Source organism: Antechinus flavipes, chromosome 4 (assembly GCF_016432865.1).
Source record: "Antechinus flavipes isolate AdamAnt ecotype Samford, QLD, Australia chromosome 4, AdamAnt_v2, whole genome shotgun sequence".
Lineage (NCBI taxonomy): Eukaryota > Metazoa > Chordata > Mammalia > Dasyuromorphia > Dasyuridae > Antechinus > Antechinus flavipes.
Window position 1 is genome coordinate 21,515,297 of NC_067401.1, and position 26,261 is coordinate 21,541,557.

The 26,261-nt window shown below is 47.8% G+C and overlaps 1 protein-coding gene across 5 annotated transcripts in view; it reads left to right on the top strand.

Moving 5' to 3' along the window:
- The window catches only part of AUTS2 (activator of transcription and developmental regulator AUTS2), a 1,092,405-nt gene that overhangs the window by 1,031,356 nt on the left and 34,788 nt on the right, over positions 1-26,261 (top strand). The window contains exons 7-10 of one of the 5 annotated variants that reach the window (XM_051992004.1): positions 19,088-19,547; positions 21,931-22,184; positions 23,004-23,245; positions 25,646-25,690. In XM_051992004.1, coding sequence (XP_051847964.1) covers positions 19,088-19,547; positions 21,931-22,184; positions 23,004-23,245; positions 25,646-25,690 — 1,001 coding nt within the window. The remainder of the gene's footprint in view (positions 1-19,087; positions 19,548-21,930; positions 22,185-23,003; positions 23,246-25,645; positions 25,691-26,261) is intronic. The other 4 variants (XM_051992006.1, XM_051992005.1, XM_051992007.1 and 1 more) reach the window with 4 other exon arrangements.

The following is a 26,261-nucleotide window of genomic DNA, read 5'->3' on the forward strand; positions in this document are numbered from 1 at the left end:
AGCCCTTTAAATTTTTTTTAGATGTTAAATAAATTAGATACACAATAAGTATACATGACCAAACCGTCATTTTGCTGTACAAAAAGACTCGAACTCTGAAATAGTGCACAATTAGCCCGTGAAGGAAATCAAAAATGCAGGTGTGAAAAAAATATAGGGATGGGGAATTCCATGTAATGGTTCTTAGTCATTTCCCAGAGTTCTTTCGCTGGGCGTAGCTGCTTCAGTTCATTACTGCTCCATTGGAACTGATTTGAGCCCTTTAGATTTTTAGGGCCTCCGATTTAAAGCCAATTCCCTCCCCACTGTACACGTTGATAACAGGAAGTCGATGGTCCCGGCCCTTTGTGGAAACACATTTGAGAACGTCCGGGGGCTGCTCTCAGGCCTTCTTTGCTTAATGAAACCCTATGGATAAAGTTCTGTTTGGGGCTGGAGAATTAGCGCAGTAATGTGCTTCATTCATTGTTGATTAAATGTCCTCTGGGAGAGATGTGTGAGAGACAAGCCTGAGATATGGGCCTGCCCTCAGGAGTGTGCTGTCTAATTTTAGTTAACTTCCATCTTGAAATCTGAGGCTCTCCCTTAGCATCTAGATTCTCATTCTATTTCCTCTTTTTGCCCTGCCCTCATTCCAAATCCACGATGGCTTTGGAATCTCTTATCAACCTTCTAAAGGCCTTAAAGTAGATGGAGCTGAGAGCCAGCCTTGGGGTCAGAATTCTTCCATTCAGAGCTAGTCTCCTGCTGTGCCGGGCACATCGGCACTTAATAAATGCTTATTAATCTCTCTCTGACGTAGACTGTCTCTGTGACCCTAAATAGGTCCTTAATGCCCCAAAGAAGACATATGGTTTCTAAAACAACATAATAGTCCATTTTTCTTTATTGGTAGAAGGAGTTTTCTCACTGGAATTTCCTCCCACCAATGAAATTACAGGAGGATCTCAGGATAGGTGTGTGAAGGGCCTATCACCTTCCTTAGCAAAACAGGACATATCTATATCTATATCTACCTATAGATCTAGACATATATATGTATATATAGATCTATCTGTATATATCTGGAAAAAGAGAGAGAGACAGAGAGAAAGGGAGGAAGGGAGAGAAGGAGGGGGAAGGAGAGAGAGAAAAAAAAAGGAGAGAATGATGGAAGTGGGAAAGGGAAGAGGAGGAGGAGAAGGACAGGCAGTGACTCCATAACTGAAGGAGAGGAATACATATTCATCTAGCAATTAGCTAGAAACCTTTTTTTTCCCCCTGTATTAACTCCTTCACTTTTGGGTCCTGTGATTAAAGAGCACCAGGTCGCGAGGCAGACGACCTGAGTTCAAATTCTTCCTTTTGCTCCTTTTTTTTTTTTTTAAACCATTTACTGGCATTGTGAACTTAGCAAAGTCTCCTTGTCTGCAGAAGGAGGGGGATGGCCTGAGTTGCCTCTCCAGCCCTAAAGCCAGGAAGAAGAACCCAGAGCTCTCCCCAGACAACATCTTATTGATGCTGACACGTGGCAGGGACGGGGCTGGAATAATCGCGCCTGTGTTAAGCAAGCAAGGCAGCCAGGAGCTGAAGCTCAAAGAAAATAAATTGGCCTGCCTGGGATAATACAGCGAGGCTCTAGGTGAGCCAGTCTTCGAAAGGTCTCCCGGCTTTCAAGTGAATTTGGACAAATGTTTTATTTTTCATCGGGCTCTGTAATACAAGGGTAGAAGTGGTGGCGGGCCTCCAAAGCAGGGAAGGAACCATGGGAAGGGAGCATCCCTAAGACCAGATGCTGTTGGAGTCAAATAGGGGGTTTTATGTGGTGGTGAAGCCTCTGGACCCCTTTCAGAATCAGGCTTTTAAATGCATAAAATAAAATACAAAGGACTAGAAAGAAAGCCCCTCCCCAAGTCTGCTTTAGGAAGCAAGACTCCTGGCCCGAGGCAAATGCAGTCTCCCAGTGGACATGGAACATTTCAGATCCCAGCTCGGCTACTAGCTCAGTCAGTTTGGTCAAGGCACTTAACCTCTGGCTCTCAGCTTCTTCCACTATAGAATGAGAGGAGCAGCTGAGACCCCCTGATTAATTTCTGTTCAACAGGCATTTAATAGATACCTGCAGTATACCTGACCCTGCTTCTCAGCCAAGACTTAGGAAGAAGATGTGGGACTGGGGGCCTTCCAGCTCAGAGTCTGGGATCAGACCGAGAGGAGGTTAGAGGGGCACGGATGCTGATGAAGGTGGCGGGCACCCGCTGTCAGCCCAGATGTCAAGAACTGACTGATCTCCAAGGCCGGCCATCGGCTCCTAGAAAACTGAAGCTGAGGGGATGCCTGCATTTAATTTGAGGAGCTGTGATGAGAGAGGATTGTGGGTCTGGATGGAGACCGGGATCTGCAGCTCAGACCTAGAGACATCCCAGCTGGCTGCAAAATGAGTAAATCAGACTAATCGTGGGGAGGTAGCAACACCCAAAGTCACTCTGGGCCCCAGACCTACCGCAGCAAGAATGTTTGAACAGGGCTTAATTGTCTGACCCCAGGACTGGGAGAGACACGGCTCAGGAAGACCGGCTTGTCTTGGCGCTAACAAAGCCCTAAAGAAACATGGTGAGTGAGAGAGACAGAGACAGAGAAGGAGAGAGGGAGAGACAGACAGACAGAGGAGAAACAGAGAAGGAGAAAGAGACAGGAACAGGAGGTGGAAAAGCAGAAGGAGAGAGAGACAGAGGAGAAACAGAAGGAGAGAGAGACAGACAGACAGGAGAAACAGAAGGAGAAAGAGACAGGAACAGGAGGTGGAAAAGCAGAAGGAGAGAGAGACAGAGGATAAACAGAAGGAGAGACAGACAGACAGACAGACAGAGGAGAAACAGAGAAGGAGAGAGAGACAGGAACAGGAGGTGGAAAAGCAGAAGGAGAGAGAGACAGAGGAGAAACAGAAGGAAAGAGGGAGAGACAGACAGACAGAGGAGAAACAGAGAAGGAGAGAGAGACAGGAACAGGAGGTGGAAAAGCAGAAGGAGAGAGAGACAGAGGATAAACAGAAGGAGAGACAGACAGACAGACAGACAGAGGAGAAACAGAAGGAGAGAGAGAGAGAGAGAGAGAGAGAGAGAGACAGGAGGAGGAGAAAGAGAAAGAGAGACAGGAGAGATAGAAAAGAGGATAGAGAGAGAAGAAAAACAGGAGGAGAAACATGAGGAGAGAAAGGCAGGAAGATGGAGAGAAAGAGAAGAAACAGGAAAGAGGCAGACAAAGAAAAGGAGAGGGGCAGACAGATGGACAGAGAGGAGGAGGAGGGATGGGAGAGAGTGAGATAAAAGCAGAGGGAGACAGGAAAGGAGGAGTGTGGACAGTGTGCCAAGTGGGGCCCTCCTGACTTCCCCTCTTGTGATTCTTGATACTCCAGCCTTCCTGCACTGTGGAGAGGGATTAGCTGGGCAGGTAACCAGGCAGAGGGGGGTGGGGGAGGAGCAGAAGGGGAGACTGGAGGATTTACACCCAGATCTTTAGTGATGGGCTTGGGTTCAGCAGCTGATCAGAAGCGCTCTCCCATCCCACCTTGGCCGCTCAGTGTGGCCCTGCTGCTCCAACTTCGCAGCCCAGATGGGAGGGGATTCCAGGGGGGAGGAAGGCGGTGATGGTCTCTTGTATCTGAGTATGCTCTTCTTCTTCTAATCCCTTTGGAATGGGGGCTTCGGGGACGTGGAACCCGTACAGATGGGCCCCCGTTTGCCCAGGGTGCTGCCCGCAGCTGGCCCCAGGGTCTCGGCCAGTTTGGAGAGGTGATGGGGGGGAGCCAGCCTGCAGTCCCACTTTTGCCCTTTTGCCCCCTTCGTTCCCCTCCCTCCCAAAGGCATTTACTTCTTATTTTCTTTAAAATTCCCCCCCATAATTTCCCATTACAGACAGCCGGGATTCATGGCAAAAGAACAAGCCAGAGGACGACCGATGGTATTCAAACAGACCTTTATTGCTTGTGGCTTTCCCTGTGAAATTTACCCAGGGTTATTCTACCCAGAACCGAGTGTTGAAACTGGGATTTAGGCCGCAGTCGCTTATTTTCCCTTCTTAATTGGCACGATAGTGTGAACGCCGTTCGATAAACGCCTTATCATATTACCACGAGATGTAATTGTATATATGTGTAGGTAAATATTTGTCCTGTAGGGAGAAAAAAGTTCTTGTTTCCAGCAGTAGCATGAGGCAGGAAGACCTCAATCCTGCGTTCTTGGATGACCTGAGAAGAGAGGAGAGCGAGGGCCAAAAGGCCCCCAGAATATTTGCCATCTTGTCCCTGGGGGCCAGTCTTGTGAGAAAATGTCGTTAGGACTCTTAATTGGAGGTTTTCATGAGTTCAAGTGGTTTAGAGTTTGAGGAAACTTAGGGAATTTAGTCCAAACTTGTCATTTTTCAGGACAGAAACTGAGGCTTCGATGAGGGAAGACACTGAGCCCGTATTCCTCAGGGAGCCATTGTAGGTTTGAAACCAAGGACCCAGCTTTAAATCCTACCTTTTCCACTTCCTAATCTGGGTGACTTTGGACGCCAGCCAGTCAATACTATTAAGTGCCTAATATGTGCAGAGGAAGGTAAAACGCAAATCTGTCAGCAAGGCAGCGAGGATGCCCTGCAGAGGAAAGGCTCTGGAGCTAAGGGAGGCCCAGAAAGGCTTCCTGCAGAAGGTGGGCCCTTGCCTCGGTGACCTGAGTGCGGGGTTTGGGACAGGAATCCCTCGTCCGGCTCTGTCCATCACGTCACCGACTTGAGGAAGACGAGAGCCGGACGTGCTGTCCTTGGGCCTACTGAGAGCCAGAGACCGGCAGCTCTGACGGTTTCACTTGGGCTTTGTGGAGAAACCAGTGGAGGAGATAGTTATGATGTCGTCCTAGGGTAGCCCCTCCCCTCCTCAGCCCCCTTGGGTTCCTGCTCTGGAGGGCGGCCTTGGACGCCTCACACCCGAGGTGTTGGGTTACAACCCCCCCCCCCCCCCCAGCTCTACCCCTTGTTAAGTTTTCTGTCCCTCCTCTGCTCCTGTCCTGCTTTTCCTGAACAAACACCGGAGGGGAGGGCTGGGGCTGTGCCTTTTCCTGTGACAGGACCTTCAGGCCAGAGCAGGTGTGCCCACTCTGCACCAGCATGAGCTCTTTGGGCTCCGGGGATGATGGGGATGGGGAGGAGGTACCATTCTGGCCTCTTAGACGCCTGCTTCCTGTAGTCTCCCGTGAGGCACCTTGTTAAGGGGTCCGGCGTGTGACGGCTCGCTTAGGTGTCGGAGGTCAGACTGCTTCGTGTAAGGGACGGAACTAGGGCAGAAGGGGAGGGACACTATTGGACAGGGGCCAGGGGGAGGTGTGCCGTGGGGGGCCAAGAAGAGGGAAAGCTGGAAAAACCAGAAACCGGGGAGCTGGCGAGGTTTGTCACCAGACCAGTGTTCCGGGCCAAAGAAGGATAGGAATGACGCTGAAAAACGGCTCGCTCCTCTTCCCAGCCAGAGCCAAGGACCAGTGGTCTCACAGCCGGTGAGGGCCAATGGCCTGGATTTTGACCTCCAAAAGCAGTACCTTTGGGGGAATGAAAATTAGGACAGGACTGGCAGGGAGGAGAAACCAGAGCTACACGTTGTGTATTGTGAGAATTAAATGGGATCCATCGCAGAATGTCACGGAGGATCCTGTCTTGTCTGCTTCACTTAAAATGGGTCCCCTCCCCATGTGATTGTAGGAGGATTCGGCCTTTGCTTGAAAGCCTCCACCGAGGGCTCCACCTCCTCCCCCACATCCCTCTTTGGGACGGCTGGACAGCTCCATCAGGACATGGTTCCTCTTCTCAAACCCAATGCCTCTCTTTGCGTGTTCTCCATTGTGTCTGGTTCTGCCCCCCGGAGCCAAGCTGAGCAAGACTCCCCTTCCTTGGAACAAGCCCTCATTCTTTCAGCTTGCGTTTATTAAGCCCTCATGATGTGCCAAACTCCGGGGTGCAAGTTTAAAAAAACAGCCTTTGCCTTTAAAAAGCTTCCATTGTAATGGTGGAGACATGTGCTGAGCTCTCGGGATGCCCCCTGACCTCCCAGAGTCCATATTCTCATGGGAGAAGAGGGCGGGGGGGTGAGACGGAACATCGGGAGCTCCCGAAGGTGCCGGGAGAGACTGACCCTCCCGAGGCTCCTGGAAGGCGGAATAGAATCCATCAGCTCCCCCGCCACGTGCTGTCCACTCTTCGGCTTCTCCCCTCAGAGGCCGTCTGTTCAGGAACAGGTCTGTGGCTGTCCGGGGGAGGGGGAGAGCTTAAAACCATCTCCAAATGCAGGGGTGGGAGAGAGCCAGGTTTCCCTGTCATTTGTTGGAAGCGTCCGGGCCAGAGCAAATGCTGCAGGTTGGGAAGGGGACAAACCGACACGACACCGAGACCGCGGGGTTCCCGGGATTGGCTGGCTTGTGGCGCTTTCAGAGCCAAGATTCTGCTGGTTCCAGCCCAGTGTGCCACGGGTAAGCTGGGAAAGAAAGAGGCAGTGATTTGCCCTGCTTAGGAGTTTGCTGATTAGGAACTCTGCAGCCCCTCTGAGGTTTGTGCAATAGAATCCAGCCCCCAGCACAGCCTCCCAGATGGTAATTAATGTTTACACCAAATGACAAGCACGAAATGGAATCTCTCTGAGCCCTGCCAAGCACCCATCATCCCCCCGCTCCCCCACTCCCTCAGTGTTTGAAAATTAATTTGCCTTGAACAAACAGTGGGTTTTCCTCAATTTATTTGTACAGTTTCAGTGACCGAGAAGAGTTGCAAGGCTGAATGTCATCCTTCCATTCATTCAAGTAATTGAATCTGCTAATGGAACAAACTAGGCTCTGTTTAATGGCTTAAAGAAGAGGAGGGAGTGGGGATGGAGGAGGAGGAGGAGGAGGAGGGAGAGCTAGGTGTGTGGGTATTGGAAAGGAAGAGGTACAAGGCCTGCGTTGGGAACTAGGATTCTGGAGGGAAAGGAACCAGATCTTTAATGAGATCTTCCCAGCGTGATCCTTCCCAGATGTGTAGATTTAGGGAGAAACTCAAGAATCCTTCTAGTCAACCCCTGATTTCACAGATGGGAAACTGAGGTCCATAGAGAGTAATAAATGACTTACCCTGAGTCACAGAGCTGGTTTCTTAAGGAAAACCTGAGCCGGTTCTCTCTGGCTTCAAATCTTGCATCTTCTTCCTCAAGGTGACTCAGCTTTGCACTGACATTTAGGCCATTAATTCATCAGTAAGTGTTTGTTAGGGGTCAAATACTGTGCTCAGAGCTCAGAGGATAAAGAGAAGGCCAATAACTACCCCTGCTTTCAAGGATACTTAGGTTCTAGTGGGGGCAGAAGATATATATATATATATATATATATACACATATATATGAATAATTAGGGTTATACATGTAGATATTGCATGTATGTATATATGTATGTACATATAGAGAGGATACGTATGTACATGTGTGTGTATATACATATATATTAAAAGAGAAAGGATATATATGTATACACACACACACACATATGTGAGCGTGTATATGTAAAAAAAGAGAGAGAGATGGAGACAGCCAGGCAGGGAGAGAGGGGGAGAGACAGAGATAGAAAATGCTTGTGATCTTAGAAGGGAAAGGTCCTAACAGCTGGACAGAAGTCGGAAGGCTGGTAGCTTGGAGGAAGCCAGAGAATCTAATCCTGTTGTAAAAAGCTGACCTAAAACACAGGATCTTTGCCTCCTCTAACTATTGAGAGGAACGGTGTAGATGGAGAGACAGGGCGCCGGGTGGAGGGCGAGCAGGTGCTAATGTCTCAGGGGTCTCTGCCTCCCAGGTTGCTAAGCATCCGTGAATCACAGCTTGGCCTTTCAGGTTGCTGTTTAGTCATTTCCAGTCGTGTCTGACCCTCCATGACCCACTTGGGGTTTTTTTGCCAAAGATACTGGAGTGTTTGCCATTTTCTTCTCTGGCTTATTTGACAGATGAGGAAACTGAGGCAAGTAGGATGAAGGGACAGGCTCAGGGTCACCCACTAGAAAGTGTCTGAGGCTGGATTCGAACGCAGTTTGGACTCCAGGCCCAGCCCTATCTGCTGTGCTGTCCAGCCATTTTATGAGATTTAGCCCCTTTTATACTGCGTTCTTTGCTTAATTCTGCCCTCCTCTTTCCACGAGGAGAAAAGAACCTTTATGGACTTGGAAGTCATAGGAATGACATTCTCGTCAGGCCTCCTTCTATAGCCTTGGGCAAGTTATCAGGTCTCCATTTCCCCATCTGAAGTTGGACTCATGGCCCTGAGGTCCCTCCCCTCTCGGGTTCTCTCATCAGCAGCCCTTATGGCACCGTCTCTTGGAAGACCAGGCTTGAAAAGAGCCACACAGGCTGAAATTGGATAAACGGGGAGATGTCGCCACCTGACAGGTGTGGGTTTATGGGTCTCCTGTCGGGGTGTTTCTGTCATCCCGAGCCTGGAGTTTCATTTTGGGTGGGGGGACAATCCAGCCACTGCGTCCCCATCCCCCTGAACACTCAAGCTTTTAGCTTGAGTCTGCGATTTTCCATCCCCTATTATTACTGTATGTTTCTGCATTTCTGTTCACTCCTGTCACCGTTTCTGGATCGAGTTAGGGACACGACCATCACTGGAACTCATCCTTATTTGGGAGAACCAAGTGTTTATCTGTCCTCAGTGGAAAGACTTTTACCAAGTGGGGGGGAAAAAGAGATTTAAGTGACCTCATTAATACCCCCCGTTCTGAGCTCCACCAAATGAAAGGGAGAGACAACCGAGTGTCGTCCTCGCTTTTTCAGCAGGGACTCTTTCCAGAACCCAAAGTTAGAAAATTTCAAGGGTTAATGAATCCAGGAGCTGAAGTTGTGTCTTCCTGTCTCTTTTATTAGCATTGAATCTCTCCAGGTTCATTTGTCTGCCTCTCTGATGGGGGGCACTGAGTCGTAAGGGACGTGTTCTTTGGCAGATACCGCCATCGCTAAGGATCGTTGGCTCATTAGTGTCCTTCGCTGCTGCCATGTAGTTGATTGTAGATATCAGGGCATCCCCAGGGTCGCGGGGCTAGAGATGATAGAGCCTCAAAAGAACTTCAAAGGTCATCCAGTCCAATCCTCTCAATGAGCAGGTGAGAAGCCCTAGGTGAAAAGACTTGCCCGGAGTGTGTTTGTTTTTTAATGAGCTTATCAATCTGGAGAATTTTGTATCCCAGTGCAAGATGAATAATAACTCTTTTGACTTAGCTTCATGTTTTCATACTTCTCTTTAAAAGGACCAAGTTAGTATTATAAATGACCATGGAGATACTAGTTTAAAAAGAATAATCTGTAGATGATTTGGTTCGTTTATTGTTCTGTAATGTTTGCATAGCATTTCCAGAAGCTGAGTATTTCTTCCCCTGGAGTGACAATTATCTTCTCTCTGTCCCTGAAAGGCAGCTAAAGGTAGGCTGTAAATGGTCTGCCTTGGAAGTTAGAACAACCTGGATATGTCACCTCTCAATGTACCCCCTCCCCCCAATTTCCTAAGACTTTATAGCACAGTTATGTTTCCATTTTGTCCTTAGAGAGCACAGACTCAGCATAGCAGGAAAGTTGACTGTTTGGATGAAATCACGTGGTTGGAAGGTAGCAGAACACACACAAATTCCTTTTACAGGGAGGGAAACTGAGATATAAAAGTGCCTTGCCCGCTCTTTCAAACCTGACCCTTATCCATCCGCACACCGGTGCCTGGATAAAACACCCATACACATTTGTGTTCTAACACTTGTTCTATTATTGCTCTATTCATATACTTGACTAGAAGGTGACATTGAAAATTTGGGATTAAATCCATTCAGTGCACCCGTCATTTTTGATTTCTCACTTTCCCTGCCGCCCCAGCTGGCTCCCTCCTTTGGAAGATTGAGAGGGAGTAAACAATAAAAGGTGTCGGTGCTGTTTGGGAGGAAGCACACTCTAAGACAAATTATCTGTCAGGCTGCTGGGAGGAGGAAGTGGAAATACATTGGCCATTAGCTGTGGCCGGGCCTGGCTTCTTGAGAAAATCTGGTCCTGATGTGCTTGTAGAGTCCATGAGCCCAGAGAAATCCTTCCCAGCCCTGACCCACGAGGGCCTTCTGATGAGTACCGAAACAAGGCCGTTTGATTCAGGGGATATTTCTTGAGCCCTTCCTGAATACAGGTCTCCTCACTTAGGATCAGAGATACAAAGAATTGTGTTTTTTGTGTGGTAGTCACAAGATCCAAGAATTCTGCTCTGGAAGGAACAGTAGTAATTATCTAGTCCAGAGATCCTCAAACTACAGCCTGCGGGCCAGATGAGGCAGCTGAGGGCGATTATATCCCTCGCCCAGGGCTATAAAGTTTCTTTATTTAAAGGCCCACAAAACAAAGTTTTTGTTTTTACTATAGTCCGGCCCTCCGACAGTCTGAGGGACGGTGAACTGGCCCCCTATTTAAAAAGTTTGAGGACCCCTGATCCAGTCTAATTGACTCATTTACAGAGGAGGAAACTGAGCCACCAAAAGAGAATATGTCTTCTTGCTTAAGCTCATACGCAGTCAGCATTTGAAAACATAAAACTAGGAAGTATATAAGGGTAGACTTGAACTCGAGTCTCCCCTGAATCCAGACCCAACATGCTCTCCATTGATCTACCTAGCTGCTCTTATATAGCACCTACTGTGTACCTAAACCCAAATTCTTGACTGTTATTATTTCATTTCATCCTTATAACAACTTTGAGAGATAGGAGCCATTATTCTTTCTCTCTCTCTCTCTCTCTCTCTCTTTTTTTTTTTTTTTTTTAAGAAACAGATTTAAACAGAATGAAGTAACTTGCTCGGGGGTCACTCAGCCAATAAGTTTCTGAGATCCGCTTTGAACTTGGGTCTTGCAGCAATAGTGTTCTATCTGCTGCATTATTTAGCCCATAATCCACACATAAGGATCCCAGAGGACCATGCTACTTAACTTCATAATTATATATAACATAGAACCTATATTTTATTGTATTTTCATCTACTTTGTTTACTGTTTCCCAATATCTTTTTAAAAATCTGGATCCATTAGCCCTCAGGAGTGTTCTGACTCACATGTCCAATGGCATGTTTTAGCATTTCTGATTTTGTCCACTTCCCTTGTTATACAGATGAGAATACTGAGACCGGGATAATTGAGTAGATCACGTAAAAAATAAGTGTTAGACCTAAGTTTGGAATGCTCTGATTCTAAAACCAAGACTATTACATACTGCATTGTTTACCCCAAGTCCTATCTTTTTTAACACTCATCTCAAGTTCTCCTAATCATAAGTAATGATGATAGTTAACATTTACAGTTAACTATCTTTACAGTTAGTTAACATTTATCGTTAAGATTTGCAAAGTGTTTTTATAGCATCAGGTTCAGTGATCCAATCAATAACCCCATGAAATAGAGGTACTGTATTGCTCCTTTTCTATTAATGAGAAGACTGAATTTGAGAGAGCTAACTACCCAGGATCCTGCAACTAATAAATACATTAATTGGGCTTCCTGCTCAGTTCTTTCTGGGTCTGCCTTTAAGCCCTAATCTTAATAGCAACTAGCAGCCAACCAAACATTAGGACTGTGATCCCATGCTAATTAATCTGTCTTCATTTGGATTGACTTGCAGTTGTTTGGGACCTATTGATTTCCAGTGGGAATCCGGTTCCCACTTGGGTCTCTCAAGCTGATATTGTACAGCTTAGGTGTTCAGGAGAGAAGCTGGGTTGGGTATATTGAACATTTCCATGGCTTCCATTATGGAGAGTTGGTTTACAGACAGACATCAGCCGCCCAAAGGATCTTACAAGGAGAATTACCTGTTATACCCATGTATTAATATTTCTGGCCTTCGGTCCTAATTATAATGCAAGCAGTAAACATACCAAAACCCATGTCTGACTAGAGAGGTCCAGACTAATTCCTTACCAGCATAAGTAAATTTCGATGCTGCCTCCCAAGGATGTGCCCCAAACATTGACTTCTTCCAAGACTTTAAGAGAGACGTGTTAGATAGAGACTTTTTATGAGGGGATGGGGAAAATTGCCTTTGGGAAATTAAGTCCAAATTTCTAAAATAAATCTTGAGCTGATTTTAATTTTTGTTTTTCACAGCTTCTAAGAATACAAGCCTGAACTTTCCCCTTTACTTGTTTTTCGGTCATGTTTGACTACTTGCAATCCCATTTGAATTTTTTTTTTTTTTTAACAAAAATACTAGAGTGGTTGGCCATTTCCTTCTCCAACTCATTTGACAGATGAAGAAACTGAGGCAGACTTGCCCAGAGTCACACAGCTAGGAAGTATCTTCCTGGGCTCAATGGCACCACCCAGCTCCCAGAGCAAGGAGGGATTATCTAATCTCACCCTCTCATTTACCATACTGAGAATCTCAGGGGCATTTATGCCAACCCCCTAATTCTAAAGATGGGAGAATAAGAAAATCTTAAAATCTGACTGAAGTCACACAGCTTGTCCTAGGGAGGGATGGTATTTGAACCCGGTCCTTTGGTTCTGGAACCAGGATTCTGTTGGCCCAAAGCAAACAGATCTTGGTCACTTGGAACAAAGTTTTCATGGGCTGAATCATGTCTATTTATTGATGGAAAAACTATGCCATAGATAGCTTTTAACTGAGGGTCCACAGATAGATTTCAGGGGTTTTTGAACTTGGATGAGGGAAAGTGACATTTTTTGTACTCACTAGTCTCTAACTGAAATTTAGTATTTTCTTTTATTTTAAAACATTATTAGACAGCCATCAGGGGTCCATAATCCAGAAAAAGCAAAGAATTTCTGACTGAGCTAGGCTGGAATAAAATCCAATTCACTTGCATGTTGTGACATCACCTCCCTGACGTCATGGTGCTCTTTGAGAATGAAAGACAAATAGCAACCTAGAATAAGGAGGAATGTTAGTGCTTTGGGGTTCATTTTTATCTGGTGTTCTTTGCACATAACACAGTTGGTGCCTAATAAGTGCTGATTGATTGATTGTAGATTATTTGATTGACTTAATGGTCAATATGTCAAAGAGCAAGGACTGAACTTGGGACCTACATCATACTTTGACCCATTGTTCAGCCCTAATGTCCAGGTCCCAATTTAGAGCCACTATAAGTGTAGTTTCATGCCACCAGTGCAGAACACCAGCAACCATACAATCGTGTTCATTGATCTAGAATGCCGGTGAGGAAGACAGAGATGGAGAGCTGATGCCTTGGGGCTCTTGGGAGCTGCGAGGTCTGTCCTTGGTACCTTTGATAGTATTAGTCAGAGCCAAGATTCCACAGCAGCTGCGTTGAGCTTCCTGAAGCACGTATTGTCAGTAAAACTGATAAAACAGGGAGTTTGCGGCCGCTTACCGCACTACCTGCCAAGTGAGCTTTGTTTGATCACTGGGCCCTCCTCTGCTGACCAGGGACTGAAAATGATGTTGGTTTGGAAGCCCGCCTCAGCACCTGTGGGACGGAAAGAAGGCAGGTGTGTGGAAATGCTCCATGGAGCACGAATGCCGAGAAGAAATGAGTAAGACCAGGGAGGGTCCGCGGCTCGTGCCCTTTCTGAGGGAGAAGAACCCGGCCCTTGAATGAGTCAGTCTGCCCTAAACCCATCATTTACAGCGGTTACACCTTCTTGTCTATGAAATTCACTCCTGCAGTAAGGGTTTACCACGTACCAGGGTATTAGCTTAGTGCTGGAGGTGAGAGTACCACAGAAACAGTCCCTGTTTACATTTGAGCAGGGTGATATTACTCAGGGAAGTTTTTGTACAGACCAGAGTTATCAACAACAGCCTGGCAGTCTGCAGCAATGCCCAAGTGGAGGCCGAGTCGGATTAAAATGGGTTTGGGAAATATTTAACAAAATAAATAAAAATACAATAAACCCCAGATGATATTACGTTTTAAAACTGAAGTCGATACGCTGCCCACAGGGATCCTCCTGTATAGATCGATGGCCCCCGTCTCCATTGGTGACTACAGCCACAGGATGCTAAGTGATAAAGCCCTCTCGATTAGCACCGACAGAATGGGTCTGATTATTGTTCCCGTAGCAGAAGCCGGAGGGGAGCGGACGGTAGGATGTGTGGAGCAGCCGGGGACTTGGCAAAATGCCTTTCCTAGGTCGTTTTGGGGGCTGTGTTCATGGCAGGCTGGAATGGGAAGCATCATAGGGGCCGGTCAGAGAGCCACCAAGAGAGAGATTCCTGGGCCGGAGAAGAGGGACGCAGTACTACTGCAGAGTGCATTAACTGTTGTGTGGGCGAGGAGTTCTGGTTGGAAGAAGTGGGACTAAAGAAAGATACAACAGTGAGATGCTGTGGGTCCCTGACCTCAAGGAGTTTATATTCTTTAGCAGATAATACTACTTTCTTGGCAATGGCTTTTCTGTAAACATTTCCAAAGTATAAAGTAATGGTGATAATAATAGTAATAATAAACCTGCCAGCTTGTGTGCTTTTTAAATTTTTTTTATACAATAATGTCAGAATCCTAAGCTTTTTATCAAAGAAAATGGGAAAGAAGTAGCATCATTTAGAAATTATAGTATGCTCCAGAATGGTATCGGCATTCCTATAAAATCCATGTAGAAAATACTTATACCCTTCAGTGAGACCCGTGTGCATTTTAATTTTCTCACCTGTTTCCCCCCTGTTGCTCTTAGGATGCATTAATGTGCTGAGCATTTTAATGGATCGTACGCTTAGGATGGACATAAGTCACCCGCACCCTGGAAGTTGTTTTTGTGAAGGGAGTGATTTTAAAATCAGCTGTACCGGGGGCCTCGAACATTTCCTCACTCTCCAATTGAAAAGATGGGCCAATGATTTCCCTGATGTTCCTGCCCCAACCCCAATGCAGCGTAAGCTTCTTGAGGGCAGGGAATGATGGATTCCTAGACCTCTGTGTCTTAGTGTTTCCTAGAGAGCCCGCTAAGTTTGTGCTGCACTTTCTAGATCTAGAGTCAGGAAAACCCGAATTCAAATCCAGCCTCAGACAGTTCGTAGCCATGTGGCCGTGGGCTCATACTCAGCTGCAAAATGGAGGTGATAATAATAGTAACATCTCCCTCCCAGGATTGTTGTAAGGATGCGGTGGGTCATACTGCCTAGCACATAGTAGGGACTATTTAATGTTGGTTATAATGAATAGTTATCATTAGAGAGTGTGTCAAATAAAGGATACGAAATACTGGAATTGGAATTAGGATGTCCTTTCGCTATCATTAGATGTGTGATCGTGGACAGGATACTAACCTTTTCCATCATAGTTATTCTCCTTAGTAGGGGGAAAAAAAAAATGCTGACGTTATTGGAGGTTCCAACGAGATGTTAACTCTTTTGCAAACTTTTAAAATTGCTATTATGAGTAGCATTTGCTATTGTTATTTGATTTTTTATTACTTGATTATGTTCTTATTTTAAATATCATTATATAATAATATATAACATATATTATACAATTATTCGGATGTTATATTATTATTATTAGGTAGTTTGCCTAAAGATGACAGCATTTTGAGCTAGAAAGAGACTAAAGGAATTGTATAATCCAAATCATAGATAGGAAAACTAAGAATTCCTTCTCTCTGTCTGTCTCACAGTGTGGTTCTCCCATATAGTGTGTGCATCCTGAGCATTTCAGGAAACAGGAAAGAGTAACAGAGGGGACAGGGACATTTGTCCTGGAGGGTGAACTTAGTTTGGAAAGGGAATGGGAGTGGGTTTTTCCCCCTGGTCATTGTGGCTCTGAGAAACTGTGTCCTTTCTTCACACTTTCCCGGTGTGTCTGCAGTTAAAGGGTCCGATTTGACTCCGTGTCCCTCGTTGGACGAGGATGTTTGTTTGCCTGATGGGCAAGTTGCTGACTTGCCGGGGTGGATCAGAGCCATGGCCTCTGACTTTGGCAGAGGGCGGCTCTTTTTTCCTCTGTAGCCCAAGGTAAGTCTGCTTAGGGACTTCCTCCCCAGGTTTTCACGGCGGGAGCGGGGCGTTGTCCCCTGTATGGAACAGAGACTTTCTGCGGAGGAAGCTGAGCTGAATCATTAACGCTAGCAGAGGAGCTGACGACACTGTAACCCCCCAGTCCCTAAGCTGGATCCGAGGACCTGATCTGGATTTCAGAGGGCTTGATAAATTGCACCTCCTTGCTTAATAGAATCCCCTTCTTGCGTAATCCTCTGTCTGTGGGCATTCATAAACAGGAGACTGAGGAAGGGTGGGCAGGGCCACCCTACTTCTCTGCTCCTTTCAGCAGAGTGTGAAGGCCGGCCCAGACAGGTGGGCAAGGGGGAAGGGGCAGGAGGGGCTGGGAGGCTTGACCTTATGCTGCCGCTGTTTGGGGCGGCTCTGGGCCAGCCTTTGACCTTTGCGTGTGGTCGATTCCCTCTTCACATGAAGCTCAGTTTGGGAGCCTGTGAGGCCGGTGATATGTACGGTGAAAGCTAATGGGTTTGAAGAGGATCCAAATTCAAATCTTGGTTCTTCTTAATACCTGTGTGACGTCGGGCAGGTCGGCTTCCTTGGCTGTGGAACATGGGGAAGGGAGACACCTTGCTGTCGTGTCCCACTGCTCCTGACTCTATTTGGGGTTTTCTTGGTTTGCCGTTTCCCTCCCCAGCTCGTTTGACAGAAGAAGAAACTGAGACAAATAGGATTGAGTGACTTGCCCAGGGTCATGCAGCTGGTATCTGAGACCATATTTGAAATCTTTCTGATTCCAGGTCCAGTCTCCTTTGCACCTACCCCCAATTCTAGGTGTCTTATTCCTCACCAGATATGTGCATACTCATTTCCACTTCCTTCCCTCCCCTTCCCCTTTCCTTTCCCTTTCTCCTTCTCTTTCCCCTCCCCTTTCCTTTCCTTTCCCTTTTCTCCCCTTCCATTCCCTTTTCCATTTCCCTTCTCCTCCTTCCCCTTTCTCTTTCCCCTTCCCCTTCCCCTTCTCCTTTCCTCTTCCCTCCCCTTTCCCTTCCCTTTTTCTTCTTTAAAGTCATCATTGCTAGAGGTGTACAGATTAAGGAGACCTGAGAGTATTGCATTTGGATCAGAAGAGACAAGGGACTGAAAAAAACTCTGCAAACCTTCTGTTTCCCATCTCCCTCCCCTTTCTTTGTTCCTTGTACTCTCCCTTTTCCTCCCATCTCTTCTCCCTGACTCCCTCTATCTCACTTCTCTCTTTTTTCCCTTCTATCACTCCCCATTTCCTCCTCTTTTCATCCCTCTGATTCCCATTCTCACTTTACAAGGATAAGAACAAGTCTAAAGGGCCTTGGAATTCCATCAACTCCAGATCCTTTAATTTTCAGACAAGGAGAACGGAGCCTGGAGACATGGGGCCCTTTTGTCCACCTCCTGGCCTCCCTTCCTCCTCTTTGGGAGAACCTCCTGTGGGAGTCTGCTGGCCAGAGACCTCCCCGGTGTGTTTGTAGTGAGCACAGGAGACTGCAAGTCCAGGAAGATGGGCAGTGGAGGGAAGTTCAGATGGGGAAGAAGTCAAGCTGGGCTGGAGGGAACTGGGGCCCCAGGGAGCCCTGGCTCTAGCCTGGAGCCCAGACAGCTTTCCTACAGCCCACTGAATGTTTGTGCTGGCCCCAGCTTGGTTTGGACGGGACTGCAAGGGTGGCTGAGGACACACAGGTTTTGTTCTTTTTTCCTCAATGTTTATATGTCAGACTGCTGGACTATTCATAAGAGTGCCTATAGGGACATGGAGGGGAAGAGGCAAGAAATCCATTTCCCAAGCCAAGTCTCCTGCCCTAAAGATAATGTCTGCCTTCTCATTGTAAGGTGGCGAGGCTCTTGTTCCTATTTCCTTCCTTCCTCCCTCCTTTCTTCCTTCTCTTCCCCCTTCCCTCCCTCTCTCCCTTCCTCTTTCTTTCCCTCCCTTCCTTCCTTCATCTCTCCTTTCCTCTCTCCCTCCCTCCCTTCCTCCTTCTCTACTTCCCTCCCTCCCTCGTTCTTTCCCTTCCTTCCTCCCTCCCTCCCTTCCTTTCTCCCTCCCTTCCTCTCCTTCCTCTCTTTCCTCTCCTCCCTCTCCTTCCCTTTGTCTCTCTTCCTTCTCCCCTCCCTTCCTCCCTTCCTCTCCTCCCTCCCTTCCTCTCCTCCCTCTCCCTCCCTTTGTCTCTCTTCCTTTCTCCCTCCCTCCTTCCTCCCTTTGTCTCTCTGTCTTTCCTTCCCTCCTTCTTTCCCCACTCCTCCTATCCTGTGTGTGTGTCTCTCTCCCCACCCCATGACCATATGATTGTTTGTACCTTTTGTCTTACTCTGTCCCTAATATTATGGTGGTTGGACTTGAGTCTTCCCAGATTGCCCAGAAATCTCCAACTTGACAAGTTGCAAAAGGATTCATTCTGTTGAGGATTCTGGGGAGTGACAGTCTTTGAAGAGGTCTTACATTTAAAAAAAAAAAAAAAGCCCTCCCCCTTCCTTGCTGGGCGCCATTTTGGGGGGCTTGCCAAGAGGCCCGAGACAAAGCCCAGACCCGGGGGCTCTTTCGCTGCCAGCATGGCCGTCAACGTGCCCGTTGAAGTGCGTTCGATTTAAATTCCACTTTGGAGCGTCATCCCCGCTTTGATCCCCCATCCGGCTGGGATCCATTTCTTGGGCCGGGACGCCTGGCTTTCTTGCTGGAGCAGCAGTGGCTCAGCAAAATTTATTTCCCCAAATGTCAGTTGTGTCTCACCGGCAAAAAATGCGCCCGGCCAAGGCGAACATCTGTGTGTTGTTAAGTTGCATTTGCCGCATTTGGCTTTGTTAGCGCTTCCCTTTTATGTACGCAGGGATTGTCTATTTGTTTTAAAAGGGGAAAATCAGGTCTCTGGTTATTGGTCTGGTTTCGCAGGGTTTGTCCAGAGCGAGGAAGCCTTCGTCTTCAGCCTGGCCGGACGGCCGGCTTGCTCGCCACTCTGCAGCGCTTCCCGGCGGGGCCCGGGCCCCGAAGCCTCCCCCTCCAGGCCAGCGCCGGTCCGGCTGGGATGAGCTGTCGGGAGCAGGGGGCTCTCCCGCTCCCTCTCCTCCATACTTACTGTTTCTTCTCTTCCGCCTCCTCCCTGCAGATCCGGAGTTAGCCGCCGGCGCGCTGACCGAGCATGACCCCCAGGATGCGGGGCCCGTTGTCCCGAAGATCTCGGGATTAGAGCGCAGCCAGGAGAAGAGCCAGGAGAGTTGCAAGGAGCCCGTCTTTGAGCCCGTGGCACCTAAAGACCCCTGTCCTCAGGCAGCGCAGCCGGAGCCGCAGCTGCGGGCGCCGTCCCCAGGTCCGGGCCCCGTTCTGCTCCAGCGTGCGGAAGCTCTTCCTCAGCCTCCGCCCCAGGCCCCTCCGCCGCCGCAGGCCCCTCCGGAGGCCCAGCTGCAGCCTCCCCCCCAGCCTCAGGGGCAGCGGCCGGCCAGGCCTCCGTCGCCCGCCCAGACCGTCCACCAAAGCCTCCCCTCGGTGCAGCCGCACCCCTCCTCTCAGAACCTCTCCCAGCCCTTGTCGGCTTATAACAGCAGCAGCCTGAGCCTCAACAGCCTGAGGTGAGCCGGGGTGCCTGCACCGGGCTGGGGGCTGGGGGGCCGGGCGTCCCCATGGGCAGCTCCCCAGTCCCAGAGGGCCAGTCAGGGAGGGCAGGGGCTGTGCATGAGCCCGGGGGGCTGGGGAGAGGCACAGGAGTCAGTCAGGGAGGGCAGGGGCCGTGCATGAGCCGGGGGGCTGGGGAGAGGCACAGGGGTCAGTCAGGGAGGGCAGGGGCCGTGCATGAGCCCGGGGGGCTGGGGAGAGGCACAGGGGTCAGTCAGGGAGGGCAGGGGCCGTGCATGAGCCCGGGGGGCTGGGGAGAGAGGTTGTGTCCAGGACCAAGATGGACAAGGCGTCCTTTGGTGGGCAGGAAGGAAGTGAAAGGGCACAGAGTTTGAGAGGACGAGAGAAAGAATACAGCAGCAGGTGTAAGAACCAAGAAAGGCCCGGCCTGAGTCTGGGGAAAGAGAACATCAGGTGCTGTTAGGTAACACACTTATTAAGTGGACCCATAGTCTGTTTAAACACCAAGCTGGACAAGAGGGGACCTTTGAAGAAAGAGTCGCAAGGGAGGGCTTCCCCGCAGGGGCAGAATGGGAGTATAATCGAGCTGAAAAACACTTTAGAGACTATTTGGCCCAACTTACTGATGTTACAGGTGAGGAAACTGAAATGCAGGAGATGGGGTGACCTATAGGATCATAGTTCTTAATCCAGAAGGGGCTTCATAGGCTATCAAATAGAATTTTCCCTTTCTCCCTCCTTCTCTTCCTTCTTTCCTTCCTTCCTTCCTTCCTTCCTTCCTTCCTTCCTTCCTTCCTTCCTTTCATTCCCCCCCCTTCCTTTCCCTTATCTCTTTTCTCCTCTCTTCCTCTCCCCCCCTTCCCTCCTCTTCTCTCTCTCTCCATCTCACTCTTTCTCCTTTCCTTTAAGAGAAAGCTAAGGTCCACAATGGTTATATGACTTTCTCAAGATCACACAGGTAATCGTCAGAGGTAAAATTTGTCTCCAGGTCTTTCGATTGCAGAGCCGGTGTCCTTTCCACTGTTCCCTGATATCCCGTTACAGAAAGACTTGCTGACTTCACAGGCACAGAAAGCTTTGATCTCTGAGAGTTAGCTTTAAAGATCTGAGGTTTTGTTATTTTTTTTTAAATGATGATTACTTTTTGGGGTGGGCACTAACAAGATTCGATCCAAGAAAGAAAAGCAGCATCAAAAGCCCAATTCTGCTCAGTCCTGCCTTTGTTGAATTATAAGAGAAAGGCTTGGGTGGATATGGGTATTTTTAAAAATAAAATCACAAAGGGAAGGGGAGTAGAAAGTCAGCACCAGTTGGGTCTGAGAGTTTTCATAGGAAGGAACCCAGCATACTCCTGATTATTCAAGAGGTCACAATTATCACACTGGGTGTGAATTAGAGAGAGAGAGAGAGAGAGAGAGTGTGAGTGTGTGTGTGTGTGTGTGTGTGTGTGTGTGTGTGTGTGTGTGTGTGTGTGTGGTATTTCCTGTTTTCTCAGGATTTTCACCTCCATTTTGGCTCCTTGGTAGAGTAGGCCCCAAGTAGTAGTGGAAAGAGAACCTGGTTCAAATCTTGACTTTCTGTGTACCCCTGAACAAGTCTCCCAAGTTTCCTCCCCTGGTAATGAGGAATTTGGAATGGCCTCTTGGTCCATTGAAAGCTCTGAGCCTGTGAATTCCCAATCTCTTTATTTTTTTCACATCCCCATCAAGTTTGTGGATTATCTAGCCAGTCTCTTGGATTTCCCTTCCCTTTGTGCTGATCACTGGACAAGGTGGAAATTTTCTAAGTCTTTGTGTTCGTACAGCTCTAGTGTGTGGATTTCACAGGGTAAAATTTTGGGTTAGGGAAGGTTTGGAGTCCTAGAAACCAAAGGGCAGTGATACCCAATGATCATGAACCGTTCGGAATCAGCCGGTGGTCCAAGAAGTCTCCGGGGGGCCACGGGACTACATCCATCATTTCAAGTCATGTTGTTGCCATTTAGAGGAGGCTAGGTTTGGGTGATAAAATATAATTGGCTCAGCCTGGTACAGGGAGAATCAGCTTCAGTGGTGAAGACCTGAATTGAGGTCCTGCTTATAGGCTCTAGACAAGTCGCTTAACTTAGGCCCCGGGGAACTCCTGTGATCAAAGTTGTAAAGAAGGTCCCAGCCTCCTCCAGTGAGATTGTGGGAAATGGAGAGACACAGAGGGAAACACAGATGTTGGAGACAGAACGGGAAGAAGGGCAGATGAGAAGGGATTCCTTAGCAGGGGCAGGAGCAAGAGGTTCAAACTGTTGGTAAATTATCCTTTGGGAAATCACGATGATGGTTTAAAAAATAACAAATTGTTCGTGCTTTTCTTTTTTTAATCTATATCTTCTTTTCTTTCCAACAGCAGTAGCAGAAGTAGTACACCTGCGAAGAATCAGCCCCCCCAGTCTCATCTGTCCCACCATCCTTCGGCCTCCCCTTTCCCCCTCTCTCTCCCCAGCCACAGCCCCCTCCACAGCTTCACGCCCACCCTCCAGCCCCCTGCTCACTCTCATCACCCCAATATGTTTGCCCCGCCCACGGCTTTGCCTCCTCCTCCTCCATTGACGTCAGGGACTCTGCAGGTTCCGGGGCACCCGGGAGGAAGCACTTACTCAGGTAGGAACCTATCGGGGCTGTTGCTACCCTGAGGCCGCGTGGATGGTCACAGAGGCGGCTTCTTCAGCCCAAGTCCCTCAGGATGGGGTGGGAAAGCAGGCTCACTGAAATCCCATTTTTGACCCAGTGTCTCTGGGTCTGCCATCAGTGGTAGAAGGGCGGAACTTATTTAAGAGCTAAGGATGCAGACACACACAAAAGAGGTGTTTTCCCCCTCTGTAAGGTGACTCGTGTCTGGATTGTGGCAGGATTATTTTTTCTTTCTTGTCTAATAGTTTGAAGTCTCAGATCACCTTCCAGGGACCGTTTGTGTGTGACCCGGGGCAGAGCGTGCTGAGCTCCTATTGGTCTGATCCGCCACAGTTAGACACACTAACTTGACTCTTAACATTGCCGGGTCATTTTGGTCTCTTCCAGAGCCAAGGACGACAAGCAAGCAGTAATGATATAAATAGAACAATATATAGTTATATATATGTATATACACGTAACGATAATAACAGGCATGTGTACACAAGAACAATAATATTTATATTATAAACAATATATTAAATATTATTATTTATATTAAACCACAATATAAAGGGAGGGAAAGGACTAAAATAAGTGACTGCTACGTGCCAGACCGTGCAGATGTTATCTCAGCTACTCTGAGGAGAGTTAGCCCTATTTTACGGCCCAAGACACTTGAGTCAGAGGTTAAATAGACATTTGGTCCCTAAGACAGAGTCGGTGGGATCGGCTCCGTCGGTCACTCTGGTGCCCGGCGGCCGACAGGCGGCTACAGAAGGTTCAAGGGGTCCCTCCTTCTCTTTCCAGAGCAAGACCTCCTGCGTCAGGAGTTGAACACGCGTTTTCTGGCCTCGCAGAGTGCTGACCGCGGGGCCTCCCTCGGCCCCCCGCCCTACCTGCGGACCGAGTTCCACCAACATCAGCACCAGCACCAACACACGCACCAACACACGCACCAGCACACCTTCACGCCCTTCCCCCACGCCATCCCGCCCACGGCCATCATGCCGACGCCAGCACCGCCCATGGTGCGTACCCCAGGCAGAAATGTGAGGATAAGTAGAGCACAATTCTCTTCTCTCTTCTACTCTCAGCTTTGGCGCGGCGCCGGGGGGAGGGGGGTGTTGGCGGGCAGGAGGGAGCTGGGGGAACTCACCTGCCTCCATTGGGAGGCAGCCATCCTCTCCCTTTTCCAGAGAAAACGGTCCTTTCCCCCTCAGAAGAGGCAGAGGCCGGATTGAGCTCACCTTGGTTAAAAGGGAATATTCCAAACCCACTTGTTCTGATCAAAGGCTCTTCTCTTTACTCGTTCTCTTTAAAAGAGAATTCCTCTTTATTTGGGATCTTAAGAAGACTGTTCCCACCTAAGATGGGCCTCCCTCCCTTTTGGTTTATATTTACCTTGTACCCAAGAGCAGCGTTCCCACCTAAGAAGGGCCTCCCTTTTGGTTTATATTTACCCTGTACCCAAGAGTACGTTCCCATCTAAGAAGGGCCTCCCTTTTAGTTTATATTTACCCTGTATCCAAGAGTAGCGTTCCCACCTAAGAAGGGCCTCCCTTTTGGTTTATATTTACCCTTTGCCCAAGAATAGCGTTCCCATCTAAAATGAGCCTCCCTTTTGGTTTCTACTTACCCTGCCCAAGAGCAGCGTTCCCACCTAAGAAGGGCCTCCCTTTTGGTTTATATTTACCCTTTGCCCAAGAGTAGTGTTCTCACCTAAAAAGGGCCTCCCTCCCTTTTGGTTTATACTTAACCTGCCCAGGAGCAGCGTTCCCATCTAAGAAGGGCCTCCCTTTTGGTTTCTACTTACCCTGCCCAAGAATAGCTACGGGTCCATTCCAGTGGAGACACAGCTCTTTTCCTCATTCCTTATTCTTCCTCAGAGGACAGGAAGTGGATTGGACTGGGGGGATCCAGTTCAGGATTCACCCAACCAGAAAGTGGTCCAGACAAAGCTAGGATACTTCTCGGTGAGGAAGAGCGTCTTCAATCATAAGGCTGGAGCTCACACTAAAGCAAGACATCTCCTCCTCTCCCAGAGACCAAGCCTGACTTGTTCATGTTAACATTAGGGAGTAGGATAAAAAATCCCACAGCAATACATTGAAAAAGTCTTTTATTCCAGCCCTTGGAAACCTGCTTAAATGTGCTTATGTTGGAATGAATGTATAAGCTTTCCTTTTTTTGTTACTATTTTGAAAGCTCCCATTGACATTGAGTGTGGTGGGGATATCCCCAAATTCAGCAGCAAAGGGATTTCGAGCAAATTTACTCTTTTGTTGTTTATCCAAGCTTTTTTTTTTTTTTTTCTTTAGCAAAATTGAATTAGACAACTTTAAAAAAAGAAAGAAAGAAAAGATCAAATTTCACAGGTGTTCTTTAGTAGGTTTTAGAAATGGGAAGGAGAAAATTCCCAGCCTGCAACATGATGAGAAAATATTGTCAGTTTAATCAAGCTTATTGAAGTTAACGAACATGTCCTTACTTCTCTAGGGAAAAGGAAATTCGCATCAGGTGTCCTTTCATGGGCTTCTTTTACTGGGAAGCCATTTTTGGCAATCCTCCACATCACCAGGAGGTGACTTAGTGGCAGTTCCAGGAGGATAATATATTTAGAGGAAATGATAGAATCTGTCGTGGTTGCCCAGGAGAGCTGCAAGGCCTTTCCAGAACTGCAGGATTTGAGCTTTACTTGGACCAGGAGCAATGGAATCCCTAGCTCTTCTACAGAGGAGAATACAGGAAGGGCCAGAGCATTAACCAAAAACTGCCTCCATTCTCTCTGCTGTAGAGATCTGGTCTGTTCTAACTCCTTAAATGGCTGGGTAGAGTGAGCAGGAGATCATTGAATTGGCTCAAACTCACACCTACTGCCTTTCTGGCCCCTCTCAATTATTAAATGGTCACATGACACTAACTGGAATCAGGTCAACAAGCATTTATTAAGTGCCAGGGGTATACGAAAGACAGCTCAAATCACTCATCCAAGTCTATTGTTAAATGTTTAGCATAAATGCTTTCACCTTGGAAATGACCAAATTACAAATCAGAGGTTGATTTATTGTTTTGTTGATTGTCTAGGCTCAAGAAAGCAATGGAGGAAATGTTAATGCAACTTAAACTTAAAAGATATCATAGGCAGAGTCTTTTTGTGGAGAGCCAGTTGTTAAACATTTATCCTCATGCCTCATGTTAAATACCTACTGTGTGCCAGTCAATCTCTTAATTTCAGGAGATATAAAGAAAGGGGAAAAAATAGCAGTTCCTTCTGTCAAGGAGTTCCCACTTTATATCAGAGAGGTTTCACGTCAGGTTGGACGCCTGAATTATTTGCCATTTGATGATCGCTAGGGAAGGTAGGCATCCAAGGACCAGCCAGGTGAAGAAGCTAAGACCGCCAGTGCAGAAACACAAAATAACTAGTTTTTGCTTTGATCCCTTTACAGTTTGACAAATATCCTACAAAAGTTGACCCCTTCTACCGTCACAGTGTGAGTTCACCTTACCGTGTCCGTGTTCAGTGTCCATGCTTGTTTCCATTGTTAGGACTGAAGTCGTCCATCCCTCGGCGGCCAGAAGCTCCCGCTGTCTGACCAGCCCTCTCCGGGAAGGCGTTCGCCGCCGCTCCTGGACTCTTTTTGTACCTGCTGTCTGGCTTGCTTGCTTGTTTTGCTTGCTTGTTTGTTTTTCTGGGGCTTTGTTTTGGGGGGAAAGGATGCAGTATCAGCTCTGAATCAAAAGATCATGGGGGGGCCCCTGCCGCTTTCGGGCAAGGCCGGATTGACTCAGAAGGCCAGCAGAGGAGTGGCCAGCTCGTCCACCCAGTGAAAAGTGGGGTAAATCTTTGATTAATCATGATTTCAGCAGGATCAGAAATCAAATTAAATTTACAGAAAACCTGGAATTGCGTTTACACAGGCCCTTCAGGTGTTAGATGTGAACTCTTTCTGCCAAAGACAAAGTCCCCCGTGTATCCAAGGTTTAATTCTTTTCCAAAAGTCATTTCTCATCTCTTTTTGGCTGATTGCAAAAGGCTCTTGCATACAACAGCCATAGGAAGTG